A 22493-nucleotide genomic window follows, 5' to 3' on the forward strand; every position below is an offset into this window, starting at 1 on the left:
TGTCGGAAACATATTAAAATTAGAATTTAAAATATATAATGATAAAAACAACCGTGCAAGGGTTGACTTAGTTGGTTAAAGAGGGGATAACTATCTCTTAAATGATTATGCCTCCTGAGTCAGAGTCTGTCGCTTAAATGCGGTTTACCTTAATTCACGTGGTTTGCGGTTTATCTTGATTCACGTGATTTGCAGGTTATTACGTGAGCCCCTAGGGTTTACCCAGTACGTACCCGAAAACAACAACAATTATGCATCAAATAATATATTTTATCTATCTAAAAATAATGCAACTTGTAGTTGCAATTAAAAAGGAGAAATAGACTTAGAAAAAAAAGAATAAATAAATAAAAAGGAGCAATAGCAATGAGCCATATCCCATTTGTACAATAGTCGAAGCTTCTCTCTCTCTCTCTCTCTCTCTCTCGGGACCTGGATAGAGGAGTTTTGGGAGGGAGGGCGATGGCAGTATCAAGTGCTTTTGCAGGCCCAAAATTGGAGACTATATTTCTTGGGAATGCTTCACCAAATGGGGTGGTGTTTTGTAAGCCCAGAAAAGCTGTCTTCCCAAGAAATCACAGTAATAGTCTCAGGTGTGAGCAGCAGACAACTAATGACAATATTAATCTTACTTCTACTGCCCCTTCTTCTTCTTCAAGTCTCTCTGCTCTTCAACAGCTCAAATCCTCATCTGCTGACAGTAATCTCCTCTCTCTCTCTCTCTCATTTATTCACGTGTTGATGTTGATAAACTGGTGGTATGCAATGTGTTTGATAATTTTCTGTTTTTGAATTGTACTTATTATAATTCATTTGTTTCTTATCACAACTCAATGTTTTGAGCATATTTATATAGGGTTTGGATTTAATTTGAACCAGAACCAAAATTAAATGACAAACATTGACAATTTCTATGGCTCAACATACCTAAGTTATATGTCACTTTCATTAAATGGCACCGATCAATCTGGGATTTACCATTCCAGGATTAGGGTTTAGATTATGTAAGGTTCGAATATGTATAACTAAGGTTCAATACATTTATGTTGTTGATTTTATTATCAAATCTGTTAATGATAAATTTTTTATTACTTGTTGAAATTTGGAGCCATGTTATCCAAATTGGGCTACTTATGGTACATCATTTCTTTCATTTTGTAATAGATTAGTGTTGTCGTTTATCATTGAATGGTAGTGTTAATAGATATTTCTTTCCATTTTGGACTGAGACTAGAAATCTTTCTTTGTCTTGTTTGTGTGACATTGTAATCCGACAGAACTATTTATGATTTTAGATTGTGTTCCTTAAATATAGTACCTTTTTTTGTAAAGAATGATATGCAAGTTTTTTCTTTCATGTTCTTTCAGTTGCTTTTTAAAGCAGCTCGCCACTTATCATTTCTTCCAGCAATCAAGGTTCTTATGTCTCTACTACAGAGATCAAAGTTACACATCCAGATTTATGTTTTAGTAGCTTTAGCTGAACTTTGTGACAATATATATTATATGCTCTGAACTTTTTTATAGTTGAAGTAAATTTTATTTTTCTTCAACCAAGATTGAAGCTTTGTGATCCGTTGATCATGTTGATTTATTATTTGTTTCTGAAGGCATGTCTTGTGTGCATCAAATGATCTTACTGTAATTTGCCCGTGTTTCCTTTATTGACTATTTTTAGAAATTCAAAACCGTGTTTTTGTCTCTTTGCGGAATCCTTTTTGTTCAATATATTTCTACTCTATTTACCTAATATTAATACTTTTTTTAATATTTGTTTTATATTGTTATCTTCTCGCCCTCCTAAATGTTTCTACTCTTTTTTGACAAATGCATGTTACTTCTAAATTTTCCCAGCATGTGTCTGAAGCTTTATATCTGATGATATAGGGTATACTAAGGAGAGGAGTAGCATTGTAGTCATTGGTCTCAGTATCCACACTACACCTGTTGAAATGCGTGAAAAACTTGCCATTCCTGAAGCTGAATGGCCCCGAGCTATAAGTGAGTTATGCAGCTTGAATCATATTGAAGAGGCTGCTGTTCTTAGTACCTGCAACAGGATGGAGATCTATGTTGTAGCTTTGTCTCAGCATCGGGGTGTCAAAGAAGTGACTGAATGGATGTCAAAGGTATGGTTTCCTTGTTAAGTTGTACTAACTCTTGCAACCCTCTGCCACCTTCAGCCTTATTGTTCTACTTCATACATATGATCACTATCCACTTATCAATAAAACTTGATCAAGTTCAAATATTTAATTTAGTGCGAAACAGATTTGGATGCCTCAGCCTGCAAAGATATTTTATATATATTTTACTAACAAACCTGCATACCAACTAAAATTTGACATTGCAACTGCTACTTGCATGACTGTAATGTCCAACCGTAGGACGGCGTTTTCATTTTGTTTTTTTTCCTGCCTATTCCTCCTGCAATGCCTTATTTTTTTTTAAAAAAACATGGTGTGCATGGACCGTATATGTCCTGACATCAGGATCCCTGTTCCCATGTAATCTTGTTATGCATCATTAGCATTTTATATTTGAATACTTCTTTCTTTCAAGTACTACCACCTCAGAACATTTATAAATATTTTTGTGTCTTGGCAGACAAGTGGGGTACCAGCTTCTGACCTTTGTGAGCACCGGTTTTTGCTGTATAACAATGATGCTACACAGCACATCTTTGAAGTATCAGCAGGGCTTGATTCACTGGTGTTAGGAGAAGGTCAGATTCTAGCGCAGGTCAAACAAGTTGTCAAAGTTGGTCAAGGAGTTGTAGGCTTTGGGAGGAACATTAGTGGTTTGTTTAAGCATGCAATCACTGTCGGGAAGAGGGTTAGAAGCGAGCTAAATATTGCATCAGGGGCAGTTTCAGTCAGTTCTGCTGCTGTGGAACTGGCATTAATGAAGCTACCCAAATCCTCCCATGATACTGCTAGAATGTTGTTGATAGGGGCAGGAAAGATGGGAAAGCTCGTAATTAAACACTTGGCAGCCAAAGGATGCACAAAAATGGTTGTCGTAAATAGAAGTGAGGAGAGAGTAACTGCCATCCGTGAAGAGCTGCATGGTATTGAGATAATCTACAAGCCCCTTTCAGAAATGCTAGCAGCTGCTGCAGAGGCAGATGTCATCTTTACCAGCACTGCTTCAGAGACACCATTATTTCTTAAAAAGCATGTAGCAGATCTTTCACCTGTGGGTTCAGATGTTGGATCTGTGAGACTTTTTGTTGACATTTCTGTTCCTAGAAATGTTGGGTCTTGCATCAAGGAGCTAGAAACTGCACGAGTTTACAATGTGGATGACCTCAAGGAGGTTGTGTCGGCAAATAAGGAGGATCGACTTCGAAAAGCAATGGAAGCTCAGTCTATTATTGCTGAGGAATCAAAGCAATTCGCAGCCTGGAGAGATTCACTAGAAACTGTTCCAACCATAAAGAAGTTACGATCCTATGCTGAAAGAATCAGACTAGCAGAGCTGGATAAATGTATGTCAAAAATGGGCGATGAAGTCACAAAGAAAACAAAAAAAGCAGCTGATGATCTTAGCCGGGGTATAGTAAACAAGCTTCTCCATGGTCCCATGCAGCATTTAAGATGTGATGGGAGTGACACCCGTACTTTGTCGGAGACACTTGAGAATATGCATGCCTTGAACAGAATGTTCAGTCTGGAAACTGAAATATCTGTTCTGGAACAAAAGGTACGAGCTAAGGTGGAGCAGAACCAGAAGTAAGCTCCCGCATTTATGTAGTTTATTTTAACGACACTGATTATCATCTTTTGGAGTCCAAATAAGGGGGGAAGTTTCTCGTCTTGTCATTTGTTTGAGATGTTAAAATCTTCGACTTGATATATATACAAAATTGAATTCTTTATTGGCTTGCCATTTATTTGATTGCTGCTAAGTCTATACTGGTGTAATTAATAGAATGAACTTGGTTTTGGTCGGTGAGTGATGTTGATTAATGTAATAGAAGATTAGACCAGCTTCTCGCTGGGCGGTTTCTAAAACATTGTTACTTCTTGTAATCAAGATACTCGTTATTTTGATCACGGTTGGATAGCTCAAGTGATTAAGAGTTTAACCTCTGTCGTCCCAGATTCTGGGTTCGATCCTCGCTCACCCCGAGAATTTATGAGAACAGATACTTATTTGTAAGGTTATAAGCCATATTTGTCAAAAAAAAAAAAAGATACTCGTTATTTTCAAACACCTCGATGCTTGTCCTACATTCACCTTCTTGTCATGGTGACAATATAAGAGGAAAATGAAGTGTTTAAGCGGGTAAACCTTTCAAGTTTCAATGTACTCATTGCTGGTGCTACGAGAACAGGTTGATCAATCAAAACATGATTAGTAGGCTATCTTTGTAAAACTTGTCCCGGATTTGACCACCTTCGAGAAAAACAGCTGTTTAAAGAGATGGTGGCACAAATGGTTCTGACTCGCAGGTGTGTCAAATGGTTCTGACTCGCATGTGTGTTTTTTGTTCCAACCACTTCTAGCACAGGCTTTTTTTTTTTGACTGATTCAGAATTGGGAAAACCAACTCAGAGACAAGAAACACTCCTCAAAAGAGAGGATAAAAGATCTGGGGATCAAACATCCAGGATAGCGGCAGAGTCCTGTGAAAAGCTTGCTTAGCAATCCAATGAGCGGCACCATTGCAAGAACGGGGCACAAAGGAGAGTTTAAGCTGGAATTCAGACACAACTGATCGAATATCTTCAATAAGAACCGCAGAATCCCACGGCAGAGCTAGATCACTCGAACATAACTTAATGGCCTCTTTACAATCTGATTCGATAATGACATTTAAAAGATGATTTTCCCTTGCAATTAAGCAAGCTCACGAATAGCGAAAAGCTCAAATTGAAAAGAAGATATGGCTGAAATGCGAGAAGCCCTGCCATCCACAAGCTTTCCTTCAGAATTTCTGCCAATAACACCAATAGCCGCAGCGCCTTGTTTGAAAGCACCGTCACAATTAAACTTCACCAGATTTAGAGGGGGAGGAGTCCACTGCAGTGAAGAATTGTTAACAGAGCTATGAGACACTTGGCTAGAAGATTCTAACAAAGAGAGAAACTCTGATTGAGCAAAAGAACTGGCCCTTAAAACTGAATGTGGGCAGATTGGATCGTTGTTAAAAACAAAATTATTCCTGGCACACCAAATGGACCAGGCAACATAAGTAAAATTTGAGAGAAGATGGATACGATCTCTTTTAAAATCTAACTTTAATAGGAAAGATAATAAGTATTGCAGAATAGTATATGTAGAAGTAGGGGGAGGACGAAGCGCTAAGGGAGAAGAAAACCAGATCAGACGAGTCCATTGGCATTCAAAAAGCATATGCTCAACAGATTCAATGTTGTCCGAACAAATTGGGCATAAAGGAGAAGGAGAACATTTACGCCTAAAAAGATTCTCCTGAGTAGCTAGAGCATTAGAATAGACCCTCCACATAAAATTTATTAGTTTAGGTTGCGCTGAGATAGACCAAATAAGATTCTAGAAAGTTCTATCAGGCACCGACGATGACGAAGCTTGGTGAGAAGAACAATCTTGCGCTAACTTTAAAGCTATTTGGTAACCAGATTTAACCGTATAGATACCTTTCGAATTGTAATGCCATACAATTCGATCATTAGCTTTAGTAAGACTTAAAGGTATAGATTTAATATCTGAGATAACTTCATCCGACAAATGGTCCCTTAATTTACTAATATTCCACCGACCGACTGTTATAAAATCAGAGACAAAAGAATTAGGATTAAATGGACCCTTTGCATCACGGACCAAAAAACGAGGTGAAGATGGAATCCATTTAAAATTTATACTTTTCCCATTACCGACTTGCCACCGCATACCTGCCAGCAAAACGACTCTACCTTTTAATAAGCTGTTCCAAAGCCAGGAAGCTCTCGGACCTTTTTAAGCATTCATAAAATTATCTCTAGGAAAATATAGACCTTTTAGAACTCTTGCCCAAAAAGAAGAAGGGTTTATTACCAAACACCAACATTGCTTCGCTAACAAAGCTAGATTAAAGACCTTGAAGTCCCTAAAACCCATTCCACCATCTGATTTTGATTTCGACAAAAGATCCCATTTCTTCCAATGGATAGACCTGCTACTTGGATCTCCTCCCCACCAGAAATTTCGCACCGCCATCATAATTTTATTTATCAATTTCTGAGGAAGAAGAAAACAGCTCATAGAATATGATGGAATAGCCTGAACAACGTGTTTTATTAAGATTTCCCGGCCAGCTTGGGATATAAGCTTCTGCTTCCATCCTTGCATCTTCTTAAGAGCTCTCTCTTTAATATAATTGAACATCTCTAATTTATTCTTACCAAAAACTGCAGGAACGCCCAAATACTTTCCTTTCTCCGAAGATTCTGGAATTTTCAGCACTTCAAGAATTTTACCTTTGAGATCATTTGACGTATTTGGACTAAATATTACTGATGATTTGCCGAAGTTAATTTGCTGGCCTGAAGCCTCACAATACTCTTCAAGAATACTAAGAAACTTACCTGCCACCAACTCATTTGCATGCAGAAAAATTAGAGAATCATCGGCAAAAAGAATATGAGATACCTCTGGATATTGACGTGCCATTTTGATACCTGAGAGAGAACCGTCCTGAATGGCATTCAAAAGCGAACGAGAGAGTACATCCGCTATTAAGAGGAAAAGATAGGGAGAGATGGGATCTCCTTGCCTAACACCCTTTTGTGCCTTCAAAGAACAAAATTCTTCGTCATTAATAAAGAAATCCAGCGATGTAGTGGAAATACATTGAAAAATCCAGTTTTGCCACCTAGAATCAAATCCCATCTTATTCATAATAGCTAGAAGAAAATCTCACTCAACTCGATCAAAAGCTTTATTTAGATCAAGTTTTATCGCCATCTCAGCAACTGATCCTTTCTTTTTATGAGTTATGTGATGAAAACATTCATGCGCCACCACAATGCTATCTTGAATTTGTCTGCCAGGCATAAATGCTGATTGTTGAGGAGTAATCAAAAGTTTCATAAATGGCTTTAATCTATTAGCCAAAATCTTTGAAATGATTCGATAAATAAAATTGCAGAGGCTGATAGGTCTGAACTGAGTAAGGTTTTCAGGATTTGGCACCTTAGGAATTAGAACCACTTGAGTGATATTCAGAGATGGAGATAAAACACCAGTTGTAAAGAAATCCCTAACTGTAGAACAAACCTGAGGACCTACAATATCCCAATACTTACGAAAAAGAAACCTGGAAACCCATCTTTACCTGGAGCTTTTAGAGGGCCAAGTTGGTTAACCGCTCTCAAAATTTCTGCATCTGTCACCTCTTTGCATAGAGAATGATTCATATCTTCAGATATAATCCTTGGAATTAAAGATATTAGGCGAGAGAAGTCTCTATTTCCAGCAGACTTAAAAATATCCTGAAAATGATTCCTGACAGCCTCTTTTATCTCCTGAACATCTGATAACCATTGATCATTAGCATCCCGAATCTTGAAAATTCTATTCCTCTGCTTACGATAAGAAGCCGTAAGATGGAAGAAGCGAGTATTTGCATCACCATAATTAATCCAGTTCACTCTTGCTAGTTGATGCCAATACATTTCTTCTCTAATTTCCAGTTCATCAATTTGCTCTAAAATTTGATGCTGCAGCTTTCTATTAGCTTCTGTGGGAGGGTAGTTTTGAACAACTCGAAGTCGATCAGTCAGAGATTTGATGAGCAATTTATTATTCCCAAAACATTCTTTACTCCACTTTGTAAGACAAGTTCGGCAAGATTCAAGATTTTCCTGTAATACATCAGATGGACAACCAATACTTTGCTTCCAGCTCGACCTTATAACAGGTTCACATTGATCCGAACGAGTCCACATTGTTTCAAAACGAAATCTTTTTCGAAAGGGTTTCCGAGGCTCAGTATTCAGAATCAAAGGTGTATGATCACTTCCAATGAGGGGCTCATGAGAAAGCAAACAAAGAGGATACAATTCCATCCAATATGCATTAACCAAAACACGATCAATTCTTTCTCGAATATTATTAGACTCCTCTCTGTTATCCGTCCATGTATAACTAATTCATTTAAAAGGAATTTCCATAAGATTTGCTCCATTGATGAATCCTTGAAGCTCCTCTATACTTGTTGAAATATTCAAGTTCCCACCTTTTTAATCAGCAACCTCTCCAACCACATTAAAATCACCAATAACTAAAACTGGAGCAGAAACATAGCTGATATCATCAATAATATTGTTCCAAAAAGTTCTTCTAACTTGACAATTGTTAGAACCATAAACAAAAAAGGCATGCCATTGCAAATTAGAATAAGCAAAAGAAACTATAGCTCTAATAAGATTATTATCATCATGAGAAATCATTATATTAATGGAATCAAGCCACCATAAAGCCAGACCACCTAATTGTCCAACTGGATCAACATAGAAAGCATTAGGCATATTGATGCTCCGCCGAATCCTATCTAGCTTTCTTTTTTTATTTTTTGTCTCCATAACAAAAACCATAGTGGGACGATGGACTCTTATTAGCCCTCTTAAGTTCGAAATTGTCCGGGGTCGACCCACTCCCTGACAATTCCAAGATAATATCAACATGGCTCGTGTGGTTGTTTTTGGGTAGCCACCACACCCATCAATTCGTTCAAAATAACTCCAGAAGTATCCTCCACAATTTGTGCTTCAACAAGTCCAGATTGATCTAGATTGGACGAACTTGGTGAAACAGATTGACAGTTCTGCATTGCTGGAGTTGATTCAAGCTTCCGATTTTTCCTAGTGAAAGCACTTGTAAATTTTCTAGGACTTCTGCGCTTAGTTTTTGTAACAGAATGAGAAGGTAGAAGACGCGGTTCTGAGGAGCTGGTGTGTTTTGATCTTTTAGTTGCCCTCTTTTTATCCAAATTGTCTTCTACACATTTACGTTTAATAGAGAGATTAGAAATAGCCCGGCCCAACTCTGCTTGACTAATAGAAAAGGATAAATCTCTTGAAATGTGACTCATTCTGTTACTAGTATCCAAATTGGTAGAGAAGACATGGCACTCCTAGCACAGCTGGTTAATATGCAGGGCAGGTAGAAGTTGGTTAAAAGCAGGGAACGGGCTGAAGTATACTAAAATTAAGTGAAGGATAATTGAGACAACTTGGGTGTATACTAAAATGGTGGTTAAATCTGCGTTTTTAAGTTCTAGAAACTCCACTTAAACCTAAAAAGTTGAACGAGTGTTGGAATTTGCTCAAAACAATTTGGAAGAAACGTTTTATTTATAAATTAGAATTGTGAAAGAGTTGAAATACAAGTCAAAAACTAAAGATTTCCTAAACTGTTGTATATAAATAAGCTCATTTTGATTATATTTCAGAAAGATTGCGCGTTTAGTTGCAATGTGAGAGAACACTGGCGACAACACACACGCAACCGGAACAATGGAAGAAATTTTAATTTTGGTCATACAAATATAGTGAATACAAGGTGATAAAATGGAGAAAAATGCACAACATAAAAAGTGAAGGCCTAAGTTCATCCACGTTAATCTGCAGAGCAACAGGTACGTCCACCAGGTTACATGAAGATTGTAGAGCGATAAGTAGATAAATAGTTTATGGATGACATTCCATTATAACAAATCATTACAAATTTAGCAAATCATACACATGATTTCTTATTTATAAAAAAGTTGAGCCTTTTTCCATGACAAGAATTCTAGAAGACCACTGCACCCTCACTTTTTACTGCTCTTATCCTGTAGATACTGATTTCCCAGATGAAGACAATTCATAGTAATAATCCCATTCTTGAATTTCCTCAATTTCCCTTTCATTTCTCTCTCATCCCATTCCATCTCGTGACTAATAAACATTATAAGTTTCCCAACTTAATCCAATATTTGTGCAGCACGTGGTTACAAGTTTATATTATCTGTATTTCCTACAAGCACCTCCCACCGTATCCCGCATTCCTAAATAATGCTTGCTTTATCTCTTCTGAATTCATATTTCCTCTTTGCCCCATTTCCTATCATGAAAAGAAACAAAATCAAACAAATTATGATCAAGTTTAGTAAAGTAATTAGAAGCTAAATGAAACTTATAGTACCTGTGAGCAAGAAGCACTCATTGCAAAGTCATTGAAGCAGCTAATAACACAATGTTGAATCTCAAGGCCTAATGCTTCTAGTGTAGTCACAGTTGAGAGCAACAACCCTGGCTTAGTAGCACAACACATTTCTATTCTAGTATCCATGTTTTTCTTCTCCACATCAAACTAATCATAAATTGAAATGCAAAGAGTGTGTTATTAGTAAGATGATTGACTGCAATAAGTATCATTAACAGTAATTATAACATACATACCTTTGGTGAATTTCTGATAAGAACTTCATTAGGCTTTACATCCTTAAATATGCTTGTTAAGCTTGGGTGATGATAGTCATTTGAGTCAATTCCATTCTCTTCCTGCAAGTTATTGATTCTCTCCACAAGTTCCTTCATGTAATCTATTGTGTCCCCAAGTATTGAAGTCCTGTCCATCTGTTACAGTTTCCAAGTAAAACAGCAATTAGTTTAGCAGATTTAGAGGCCATTTAGAATCACAAACAATGACAAAAAGACCTTATAACAGAGCATCAAAGTTCAAACTTTTCAAGTAATTAATTTGCCAACACATACAAAATTACTTATAGAACAAACTTGAAATGCCAAGATTTTTCATCAAGTTCTTGAAAAACAATATCAATCACACACACACACAAAGAAAAAAGGGTACCTTGCTGATCTTAGGAACAACAGATCTAAGCATGGAAAGCCTGTCATTAAGCCGCTTCCTTCGCCTTCTTTCAGCCATTAGATTCTTTGAAGGCTGCCCATTCAATTTCTTGACTTTACTCTTTTTTTCCATGCTAACACCCATGTCAAAACAAGGGACTTCAGGAGATTGCAATGGCTCCATTTTGCAAGCATCAGCAGCTGCTGCTTGTACTTGAAAATCATCCACAACTGCTGACAACAAAGAATACTCTTCTTGACAAGGAAAGAATGGAGGTGTATCAAGCATGTTGTTAGAAGAATCAGTGTGTTCTGGAGCTGATATAGCCCGATCATCTCCAAGTGGCAAACAAAATTCACCGAAAAATGTCGAAGAGTCGAGTGTCTGATGATATTGATCAAATGATAATGTAGGTAACTCATCAAAACAACACGTTTGAGTAATGTTGGGGAAAGTGTTATCAGGAAAAGAAGAAACATTACAATAAGCATTGTTACTAGTATTGTAGAAATCATGAGGTTGTGATGGAATATTAAGATTGGTGTAAGAATCCCAAGGCTCAGTTCGTAAAGTTAACAACTCATCCAAGAAATCATGACCATTATATTCCATTTCTAACATAACTCACACTCAAACACTCACTCTTTGTTATTTTTTGCTATCTATTTCTTACTTTGTGTTTAGCTTGGATGCTTAGTTACACAAGGAGGGACCAGAATAATATGGAGATGCTGCAAGTGGGCTGATATATATAGCAGTGTAACAGAATATTCAAGGTAAGTAGATAACTAACAATCCTCTTCTCATTTAATTTATTTTCTAACTTGTTTTTTTATTTATAACATCTACTAATTTTTTTTACTTATTTTTTATTTCTCTCTTACCAATTTTTTATTCTCTTTATTCCTCATTTTCGAATTCTTAAATTAATATTTTAAATAGTTCCCTTTTCTTTGCTAATTTTATTTTATTCAAAATTAATTTTGTTTACACAAATATTCATTATTATTAAATTTATATTTAATAAAAAATTGATAATCAATATTTATAGTTTGGTTAATATTATTTTTTAAGTTTTCATGTTGGTACTATTCTCTTTATTATATATTAAAAATATTGTATTAATATATATAATTCAAATTAAGCTATTTAAAAATAATTTTTTTTAAATAATTATAATATAACCGGTATCGCCCGTGAACTAATCTAGTTTTTAGACCAAAGTTGAATTAAATATCCAAAATGAACTTGGAACTTAAATTAGATGATATTAAAAATGTGGATATATAGGAGTCCTTTTTGTAATACTAAAACAAGTCATCGATAACAAAAAAAATCAAACAAACTTTTAAATACAGTAAGTTACTTGCACTTTTATATTATATTATAATAGACACATTAAAAATTTGATAATCGGTCGGTCGGTACATACTAAAATTACTTGATTGTCCTTATTATTTAATGTATTATATTAATATCATATTAATTTTATTAAAGTCGACTTTTACTTATTCAAATAGTTTATAATTATTAATAGACTCATATACTAATACTCGTCAAATTTAACTATAATTCTAAGTCTATTACATTTCTAGAACAAAACTAATACCCGACTAACTAGGTTAAAATAATTCGGAAACTTAAAATCCGGCAAGTATACATATTCTTATTAACTTTGTAATATGGAAGTTGAAGCTTCGACAATTCGCCTGCGATTTCACCGGATTTAGGATTTCACACATGCTATCAAGGTTAATGAAAATATTGTGTGATACTTTCTAACTAGAATAAAATTATTTATATATTTCTATTTTATATTATTATAATTGAAACATGATTTCGTTTGGTCGGTTGATTAACACATATCTAATATAATTTCAAACTCTATAAATTTTTATCCAACTTAATTTCTAATTGTACTCAACTTCTTGTTTACCTCGTTTGTAGGGAACCAAAAACTTCAAATTTTATTTTATTAATTTAAATTATAATATAATAAAATAATAAATAAATCAGGATAAACACGCAAATTAAAAAAGAACAAATTCGAAAAACAGAGACCAAGACGTACTATTACACCACTACTTAGACTCATACACCTGCTCAACCCGCACATGCCGCATCACGATAATTGTTTCCTAAGCTATACACATAATCATAAAATAAAGGATCTAAATTGTAAGTATTTAAATAAAAATAGTCTACTATCAAATTTTTAATATTTTGATTTTAATAATATTCTTTTAAACCTGTGCAATGCACAAATTTTTAATAATATTAAATTATTTTCAATTTAATTTGAATTACAAATTTGATATAATTTAACATAAATTGATGGTGTGTTTTAACTAAAAATGATAATTAGTTGATTATTAATAATTATAATTTATCGATCTATCTAACTATACTATTATAAGCAGAACACCCTTTATTTGGTAGTCGGTTGTTCGGTATAGTTGTTTGGTACGACAAATAACAATCGTCATATCTAAATTCAGATAGATGAGAACCGTTGAATGAAATAATAAATATTATTATATGAATATTAAACTGCTCTCATGGATTCAGGGTTCGAACCCCATCAACAGCTTATTCTATTTAAACTTTTATATTCTTTATTTTAACAATTTCTACAGGCTCAGGGCTCGAGTCTCATGAATAACATATTATATTATTTATTTTTAGTCAAATCTCAAATTATCACAAAACATCCTGTATTTGGTAGTCAGTTGTTCGGTACAGTCGTTTGATACGACAAATAACAATCGTCAATATCTAAAGTCAGATAGATGGGAACCGTTGGATGTAATAATAAAATAATATTATATTAATATTTAAATTGCTCTCATGGATCCAAAGTTCGAACCCCGTCAACAGCTTATTATATTTAAACTTTTATATTCTTTATTTTAACAATTTCCATAGGTTGAGGGCTTGAGTCATGTGAACAACATATTATATTATATTATTTATTTTCAGTCAAATCTCAAATTATCACACAACATTTATTATTAGAACTTATTATGTTCTTCGATTTATTTTTCAACTACTAAAAATATATATCAAAATATAATAATTTTAAGATATAATTATATTATTAAAAATCATTCAAGTGTTAAAAGCAATATGTGCTTCGCACGATTCATAGGCTAGTATTATATTATTACTAAATTCTTCTAAAAACGATCTACCTTTGTCCGGATTGGCCTATATCAACACAATCCGGATTAGGGGTAAGGAAAACTCTAATTTTTCTAAAGACAGTCTACTTTAGTCCGGATTGGTCTACACCAACACAATCCGAACTGTAGGGCAAGAAAAACTTAAATTTTTCTAAAGACGAGGGTATTTTTCAAGCTGTATTTTTGCAAAAAAAAATATATATAGTAAAATCGTAAACAAAATTAGAAAAAGTAGTATGTTTGGTAAATTCTTTTTATTTTTAAATAAGTGACCGAAAATATTTAAATCAAATTTTCAATGTTTCGGCTATTGAATAGTAGATATGGATAGTACAAATATGTGATACGATCGCTAAATTTTAAAACAAATAAAGTCAATAAAAATGATATAATGATATTTTAAAATTTAATATTTTAACTATCTAAAATTTGTGTATATCAATAACGTAATATAAATTATATTTATATCAATAATTTCAATTATAGATATTCAATACAATATATCATATTTTATAATAGTATCTTTTATAATAAAAAATAATATACTTTATACAAATTATTTAATTATGGTATAAACAATTAAATTACAAATGTTATAATCAACTCGTGTATCGCACGGGTTACATGCTAGTTTTCATTAAAATGTAAAATATTAAAATTTGAGCTTCCCATAAATATTTAAATTTTACATCCGTTTGTAATTATCTGACCAAGTTTGTCTAGCATTAAAACTTTAATTTTGTCACATTTTTTTTATCATTAATTTTATACTATCGTATCACAAAATTTATATCCTAATTATATCAATTGAAAATACGTCATATGAATTTATCAAATTATGCATTATAAATTCATAAAAGGAAAATATAAAGTTTTTTTACGAAAAGCAAAAAATTTATTAAAACATTGCCATCTAGTCAAAATAAATCTCATACTGTCAATTACAACTTTATTGAAAAACAAAAAACAAGTTAAATAACTATTCTGTTTTCAAATTACGTAACACATAAAATGTTTAAATTCTTTAAATTAAAAATTATTAAAATGATATCTCTAACAAAACAACATACACCTATTATGAAATTATTAGCATATGAATTGACGGTCACAAAAACACCACCGTATGTAGTTCAATATTCACAATTTCGAACAATTATTTTATTATAAAAGGTGAGTTTTTAGGATATTCATTATTATCCCCATTTGACGTGAGTCTTATAAATCTCTCAAAATATATATCATATAAATCCTTTTTAGAAAAATTATCGAAACCTTTAACCCATAAACAAATCAATGTATAGCACATTAATCCCACAAAAAGATGGGCACGATTAAAAATTATAATGACAAGGTACCCAATAAAATTTTATTTAAAAATGATTAAATCTTGTTTTATTGAAAAAACCCGATAAATATAAAAGAGCATGGGAAAGAGGGGATAAAAAATTGTTTACCTTCATTTACCTGATTTGTTATTGCGTGAACATGTGGGTTTATATGATACATACTCCAAAAATAAGGGTTACGGCTTACTACAGTAAAAAAAACTTGAAGGTAAAAAATGACCATTAGAACCCGAGACTACTCTCAAAAAGTGGAATATAAAGTAAAAATCTTATTAATAATACTTAGGTTGATTAGCATAAAAATACACCTACAATTCATCCTATTTTTATAGATTTAAGTCGGTTTTAGTGGTTTTGAATTAAGTCGATTTTTTATTTGATCCCACTAAAAAATCATTAAAATTCAAGATCTCCGAGTAATTAATTTAAGAAATGTTGGCAGTTCTTTTACCAAGTCAATTTGTAAATTTTAAAGCAGAACGTGAGCCTCCGTAGTATAATAGTAGTAATATATACAATTTTATATGGTGTATTGATGTCTGTCCAGGTAATTCCATGTCTTTTTTCATGAAAATTAAATCTGGCAAATCAAACTGCAGACATATAATATATAAAACGGTAAGAGGGTCTGAAAACTTTGACTTGGCATTTCTGTCTGAAACGTAAATGATGGAGTTTACCTACATTATATATAGACCATGTCAGGGTTCTTTGTATTCATAGAAAGATTTATCAGATAAACATACATAGTTTTCCTATCATTCATAACTTGATAGTAACGTAGCATCAAAACATGAAACATAAAAACTTGATAGCTAATAACAGCCTACTATTAGACTTCTTAGTTCAATTCGCTCTCTACTCTGTAGTCTCTACAAATATATTATTTAGTGTGCGACTCCTACTTAAAGTTGGTGGGTATTTCTTTTGTTCTTGCGTTACTTTTCTAATGTAAAATCAGGGAACATACATTGCTTACAAACTCGTCAAACAATCTTCTCCTAGTCTACATATATTTAATTATGTAGCTTTTCTTTATTTATTTATATGCTTATTTTAAACATTTTTTACAGGAAACCATATGTATACATACTTAAAATGATTAACGGTCATATTTATTATATTTCAATCAATCAATTTGGATAACAAGATGCAGAGACTGTTAGGCAAATCCTAATTCATGCACTTTTTGACTTGGAGAATTGCCCCGTGCACGGGCGCTGCAGGTTCAAAGAGATAATTCTGATTTGTTTATATTTGTATTCAAAATTTGATATTCAAATATTCATTTTATTTCTGACATAGATAACATTCTTATTTTCTCGAATACAAATGTAAATATTTCAATTGGACATCGGAATTTTTTTAATATTCCTACTGCATTGGTGATTATTTCGAAACAATATTTATTTCCTTTCAAAAAAAAAACTTTGATCATCATACTAATTTTATTTATCTTCAACCTAATTTTATTATCTTTAAAATATTAAACTCAAATAATATTTTTACAATTATAAAATTGGTATAAATATATTATTTAATGAATATACACACAAAAGTACTATAAGCTAATACAATAAATTTTAGTATATATATATACACACATTATTTAACTATCATATATATTTAATTTCAAATTTAAATATTTCAGATTCAGATACATACAATATTCAATTTATTCGAATACCAATAATAGTCGTTTTATAGGGTACGAATATAGGAAGACCCATTGGATATCCATCTGTTATAGGGAGAATTTCGTATAACAGTGTTTTGGAGGTTATTTTGGCCGGAATAGAAATCGAATATGGTGTTTTGGGGGCGGAGGAAGATTATGTATGGTGGTGGCTGAGCTTGTATGTTGACTCCTCCAGAAAGAATATGGTTTTCGTTATTCTTTATCAAGTGTCGACTCATTCCTCATACACGTGCCTACGTACCCTATTTATAAGGATCAAACCTCACGTAGTTCTTGGAGAACAAGTCACATAAGATAGGGTTAGGGTTCTTCGACCCGTTTAGCCCAAGCCCATGATATAGTCAGGCCTTCAGCCAATTAGTCACGTAAATCACGGACGGCTCCACATGCTTCCTACAATCTCACGGCATCTCCGCATTTCTTTCCGTAATTGCAGGAATACCCCATGTCGGCCCCGAAATTTACGAGCAACTCAGCCATTTATGAGTCACTTTCCATGTTACACAAAGTCCTCAAACGCGGGCCGACCTGGTTGCCTCGGCCCGCACCGCCTTTTCTCTAAATCAATAAATAAGATGTTTACTTTACTTTTCACAAGATGTGGGCTCATGGGCCCAACTCGCATATGGGCACATGAGCTCAACTCACATATGGGCACTTGAGCCCAGCTCGCACAACGCGAGCCCAACTCATATGTGAGAGGCCAAATCGCATGTGAGAGCCCAACTCACATGTGGGAGCCTACCTCGCATGTGAGAGCCCCAGCTCGTATGTGAAGCCCAACTCGCATGTGTCGGCCCAACTCACACATGAATCCACAATTCTAACTCACATGTGTGAGCCCAGTTCTTCAATGCATTAAGAGGGACCTGTTTAGGGCCCATGACCAAAAGCGGGCATAACAACTATCCCCCAAAATTCCTGGTCGCACTTATGGGCTAGGAATTTCCAACATTTGCTTTTCTGCTCCTACGAGTTCGAACCTATGAGGTCGCACACGGCCGCCTCGCATGCCTTCCAACGGTCGTGATTTTTAATGTTTGACAGCTGTAAGACAGCTGACATAGGAATTTGTGTCAACACCTGAGATGATGACACGTGTCACCCTTATTTCTCTCTCATATCCCCTATAAATATGTGAGATCCTCATTTCATTTATCAAATTTTCAAGAACACCAACGAACTACTGTCTATTTTACTTAAGGATCTACCACAGCTAAAACCAACATCACCACAAGAACCGTCTACCGGCAGCGTTAATCTCCGGCCACAGAATCTTCAGGATCTTCGTTTGAATCATCTACAGGTATTATTTTGATCCACAATCACCTATTTTTGTTGTTGTTTGTTTTTCATTCATCATGCCACATTCAAGCACACACCACATGTTCGATGCGAGGCCGACTTGACACACTCACTCACACACCACAATGTGATCCCATGAGCTTGCGTAGACTTTGTTGTGCAAGACATGCATGTATCATAACAAGACTAAGTCATATTGACAACCCTAAGATTAGTTGTATTGTAACCTTAATCTGTAATTTATACTTGTAACACTTAATATCTGTAAAATGTAAATGGAGCAGACTGAAGCATTTTTCTCTAAACAGTGTCAAGCCTAAGAATTCTATCTGGAAGAAGATCAAGAAGATCATGACTCAGAAGAATTATGAAGAAGCTTGGAGTTGAATAATTCTGTTTGGTGAAAAACATTCTAAGTCAAGATCTCTACAAGTCACATAATTAGTGTTATAGAGAAGTCATTCGAGAACTCAGAAAGACCTATCGAGAACTCAGGAATTGTCCACCGAGAACTCAGGAAATGCTATTGGAGATATCGACAAGTGTACATTCATTAGAGAACTCTGAGTTATCGATAAGCCAAAGTCCATTAGAGAACTGTGAGTTATCGATAAACCAAAATTCACTAGAGAACTCAGAGTTGTCGATAAGTCAAGTCAACAATGAAGTTTCAGAGATATCGACAAGCCAACATGCCTATTGAGATGTCGAGTTCTCTACAGCTTAATTGGAGATCTCGAAGTGAAGAAATTTCTCTAAGTACAGAATTGCAGAACAGTTTAATATCCAAGGTTGCAAATCAACAAACAATTCACATATCTGGATTGACAAGTCTACAAAAAGCAGCTTGAGAGATGTGCAAGATCAATGACAAAGATTGACTGACAGAGGAGATTAAAGTAATCACGGGATGCTAAAGATATACTAAGCCAGAAATGGAAGATTTGCTTTTCTATAAATAGAAATGACAAGTGACAGTTTAGAAAAGCTAATAGCATGTTTATTATTCACTGTGTAAACCAGCAGTTAACTGAGTTATAAAGTTAACACTGGTCCTCTATTTTAGAAGTACAAACAATCAAGATAGAAAATCTAGTATTCTCTCTCAAGAAAGAAGCTAAGTTCTAAAACAAGAACTTAGAGATTTTGTAGCAAAACACTGCTTGATTTTTAATATAAAATTAAGTGAGTTTTGAAGATCTTTGTTCTACATATTTGCATTATTATTTATGTTTAACATCTACTCCACAAAATCATTGATAACAATCAATTGCTAAACTCAGAGCAAAACCAAAAAGTAAACATTTAAGCTAAAACACATTCACCCCCCCTCTGTGTTATATTCATATCTAACAAGTGGTATCAGAGCAAAATCTGAAAGTAAACAGATTAGATCTTGGAAAAATGAATACACAGAAAATCAGTAGTATCAAGATTCCCCCATTTGATAAGGCCAATTACACTTTATGAAAAAAGAAAATGTTGCTATTTATAAGAATGGCCAATCATCTTTACATTGGTATCCTCAAGAATGGGCCCTTCACTCCTGTAGTTAGAGTTGAGGAAACCACAGATGGAGATATGGTTATTCCAACTCATTATGCTCCCAAGGATCCTTCTGAGTATACTGAACCTAAAAGAGAGAAAGTTTCCCTAGACAGTGCTTTGCAATTGATACTAATTGAGTCACTTGACAATGTAATATATAATAACATTGTCAACTGTGACACTGCTAAACAGATCTGGGAAAAGATTGAAATACTTTGTGAAGGAACTGAGGAGGTTAGGTCAAATTAAAGAAGGATATTGATTCCTCAGTATGAGGGTTTTATGGCTAAACCAAAGGAGGGTATTACTGATGTGTTTGAAAGGTTTAATAAACTGATAAATGACTTGCAGCTTCATGATAAATTTTATGATGTCGAAGAAGTGAATTTGAAGTTCTTGCTTACTCTCCCTGATCACTTGGAACAGAAAATCTCTGCAATCAGAGAAGGAAGAGATCTGAGTAGAATCACACTGGAAGTGCTCTATGGGGTTCTGAAAACTTATGAACTTGAAATGATTCAAAAGAAGTCATTAAGGGCTGGTCAAGGATATGTAATGGATGGCTCAAGTGCACTGATTGTGAATGATGGCCAGACTTCTAATGATGAGCAAAGATCCCCAACTCCAGCAATTTCTACAAGTGAGAAAAGAGTCAATGACACTGAAGAGCAAGTCATACTGGAATTGGATGAAGAAGATGAGTTCTACACTCTTGATGAGCTTGATGAGCTAGACAAATCAATGGCTTATTTGGCTAGAAAATTCTCTAATATTAGAGTAAAGAAACCAAGATTTTTCAAGAGCAAAGGACAGTCCTTCAACAAAGACAGCAGCTGGAAAGGAAAAGGGAAGTACACTCCTGATAGCAAAACTGGCTACAAAACTGGATCTGTTGATAGATCAAAAATAAGGTGCTTCAACTGTGATGAGTTGGGCCATTTTGCTATAGAATGTAGGAAACCCAAGAAGGAAAAGAAAGATAAAGCCTATCTTGAATTGGAAGTAAAGTATGATGCTCTTCTAAAGAAGCAACAAGGGAAAGCTTATATTGCTGAGGGCAAGAGCTGGGATGATTCAGATAATGATGAAGATGAAGAAATTGGAAACTATGCATTCATGGCCTTGGAGCAAGGAGATTCTTCATCATCTAAATCACAGGTACCAACTCTTACCACAATTGATTTAAATGTGAGTCAATATAAGGAAACTGTTAAAAAAATGAGCACAGAAATGTTCCACATTCATACAAGCATGGTTGCTGCAAATGAGGAAGTTACCAGATTGAAGAAGATCAATGAAAAACTTGAGAGTGAAAAACAAGAGGCTGAATTGTTGCTGGTTGATCTTGATGCTGCTAAACAAGAAATTGTATACTTAAAGAATAAATTAAAGTGTGCAAGTGAAATTGAAGCAGTGTTGAGAGAAAGGCTGGAGAAGAATGAAGTGAAGCTGAAATCCTTCAAAAATGCTCCTGAGTTGATTGGGCAATATCATGAAAAGAAAAAGCCTTGTGCAAACATTGCCCTTGGTCTTGACTATGAGGGTTTGAACAGCAAAAAGAAGTCTGTCAGTGATAAAGGAAAATCAACTAAAGCTGAGAATGTTCCAGTAATGTTGAAGAAAGTTGAATCACCTTTGTTCAAGGCATGTGAGGTGAACTTCAGTGAAGAAGAGTTGATCATCAAACAGGAGATAGCTGATGAGGACAAGCAAAAGAAAAATGATGAGACAACTCAGTCTTCCATCCCTGTTGAAACACCAAAAGCCAATCAAGAAACTAAGGAGCTTGTGAAGGAGATTAAAACTGAAGAGGTCAAAAAGAAAAAGAAGAATATAAATGGAAAGCTTGGGATAAACAAAAGCAATAACTTTGTTTATGTTACAGATGATGCTAGAAAGAGGTGTGAGAAATGTGGATCAATGAATCACCTAACTCATCTTTATAAAAAGGTTGTTAGCAATCCACCTGAAGGAGTCTGCAAGTATAAAGAAGCCAATGCTAATGATCCCTATTCATTCTGTGACAAGTTTGACTGCATTCCCTGCAACATGAAAGTGATGAAGAGTTGCCACAAATTGAGAACTGATCTCATAGAATCAAAAATTAGTTCTATATCTGAAAGGGAAAAGGCTCAACAGTCTACGAATTCCATTTTATCTGAAAATTCTCATTCTACTTCTGCAAAATCAGTTAACAAGAAGAAAGTACCCAACACAGCTTAGGTAGCTAAACACACTTAATCCTCATTGTGTGCAGGGCAAAGGAAAGAAGGTCATATGGATCATTGATAGTGGATGTTCCAGGCATATGACAGGTGATAAGGCCCTGCTATCACAATTTGAGGAGATGGCTGACCTTTTGGTGACCTTTGGAGACAACAGCAAAGGATTCACAATGGGATATGGCAAGATTGTTTCTGGAAATGCTGTCATTGAAGATGTAGCACTAGTTGCTGGATTAGAAGTAAATCTTCTAAGTGTTAGTCAATTTGCAGACAGAGGCTTTCAAGTTGTTTTCAACAAAGAAGATTGTGCTTTTATTGGCAAAAAGATTGGTGAAATTGCTCTTAAAGGAGTAAGAAAGGGAAGCTT

The 22493-nt window shown here is 34.4% G+C and overlaps 2 protein-coding genes across 3 annotated transcripts; one reads left to right on the top strand and one right to left on the bottom strand.

Annotated features, from left to right (window-relative positions):
• Positions 1–365: 365 nt before the first annotated feature.
• Positions 366–3880, top strand: LOC141720893 (glutamyl-tRNA reductase 1, chloroplastic-like). Its single transcript, XM_074523569.1, has 3 exons — positions 366–700; positions 1888–2129; positions 2608–3880. The coding sequence occupies exons 1-3, from the start codon at positions 463–465 to the stop codon at positions 3736–3738; spliced, it is 1611 nt and encodes a 536-aa protein (XP_074379670.1). The 5' UTR covers positions 366–462; the 3' UTR covers positions 3739–3880.
• LOC141720894 (transcription factor bHLH61-like) lies at positions 3540–11524 on the bottom strand. 2 transcript variants are annotated; one of them, XR_012574583.1, is made up of 5 exons: positions 10822–11524; positions 10410–10586; positions 10153–10320; positions 6645–10071; positions 3540–6551 (listed from the first exon to the last, which is right to left on the bottom strand). XR_012574583.1 is itself a non-coding variant. In XM_074523570.1 (4 exons), exons 1-4 carry the CDS (start codon positions 11440–11442, stop codon positions 9985–9987), a joined length of 1053 nt encoding a protein of 350 aa, XP_074379671.1. In that variant the 5' UTR covers positions 11443–11524; the 3' UTR covers positions 3540–9984. The 2 variants fall into 2 exon arrangements, 1 of the variants encoding a protein (XP_074379671.1); XM_074523570.1 differs by having other exon boundaries at positions 3540–10071.
• Between the last annotated feature and the right edge of the window lie 10969 nt (positions 11525–22493).

The sequence above is a fragment of the Apium graveolens genome, chromosome 4 (assembly GCF_009905375.1).
Source record: "Apium graveolens cultivar Ventura chromosome 4, ASM990537v1, whole genome shotgun sequence".
NCBI classification, from domain to species: domain Eukaryota; kingdom Viridiplantae; phylum Streptophyta; class Magnoliopsida; order Apiales; family Apiaceae; genus Apium; species Apium graveolens.

Bases quoted from the DNA above. Each gene is read 5' to 3' on its own strand.
- LOC141720893 (XM_074523569.1), top strand. From the start codon at position 463: ATGGCAGTATCAAGTGCTTTTGCAGGCCCAAAATTGGAGACTATATTT. The intron at 701-1,887 runs GTAATCTCCTCT...CTGATGATATAG, and splicing joins CAAATCCTCATCTGCTGACA to GGTATACTAAGGAGAGGAGT. The intron at 2,130-2,607 runs GTATGGTTTCCT...GTGTCTTGGCAG, and splicing joins TGACTGAATGGATGTCAAAG to ACAAGTGGGGTACCAGCTTC.
- LOC141720894 (XM_074523570.1), bottom strand. From the start codon at position 11,442: ATGTTAGAAATGGAATATAATGGTCATGATTTCTTGGATGAGTTGTTA. The intron at 10,587-10,821 runs GTACCCTTTTTT...AAACTGTAACAG, and splicing joins TTGTTCCTAAGATCAGCAAG to ATGGACAGGACTTCAATACT. The intron at 10,321-10,409 runs GTATGTATGTTA...ATTTATGATTAG, and splicing joins TTATCAGAAATTCACCAAAG to TTTGATGTGGAGAAGAAAAA.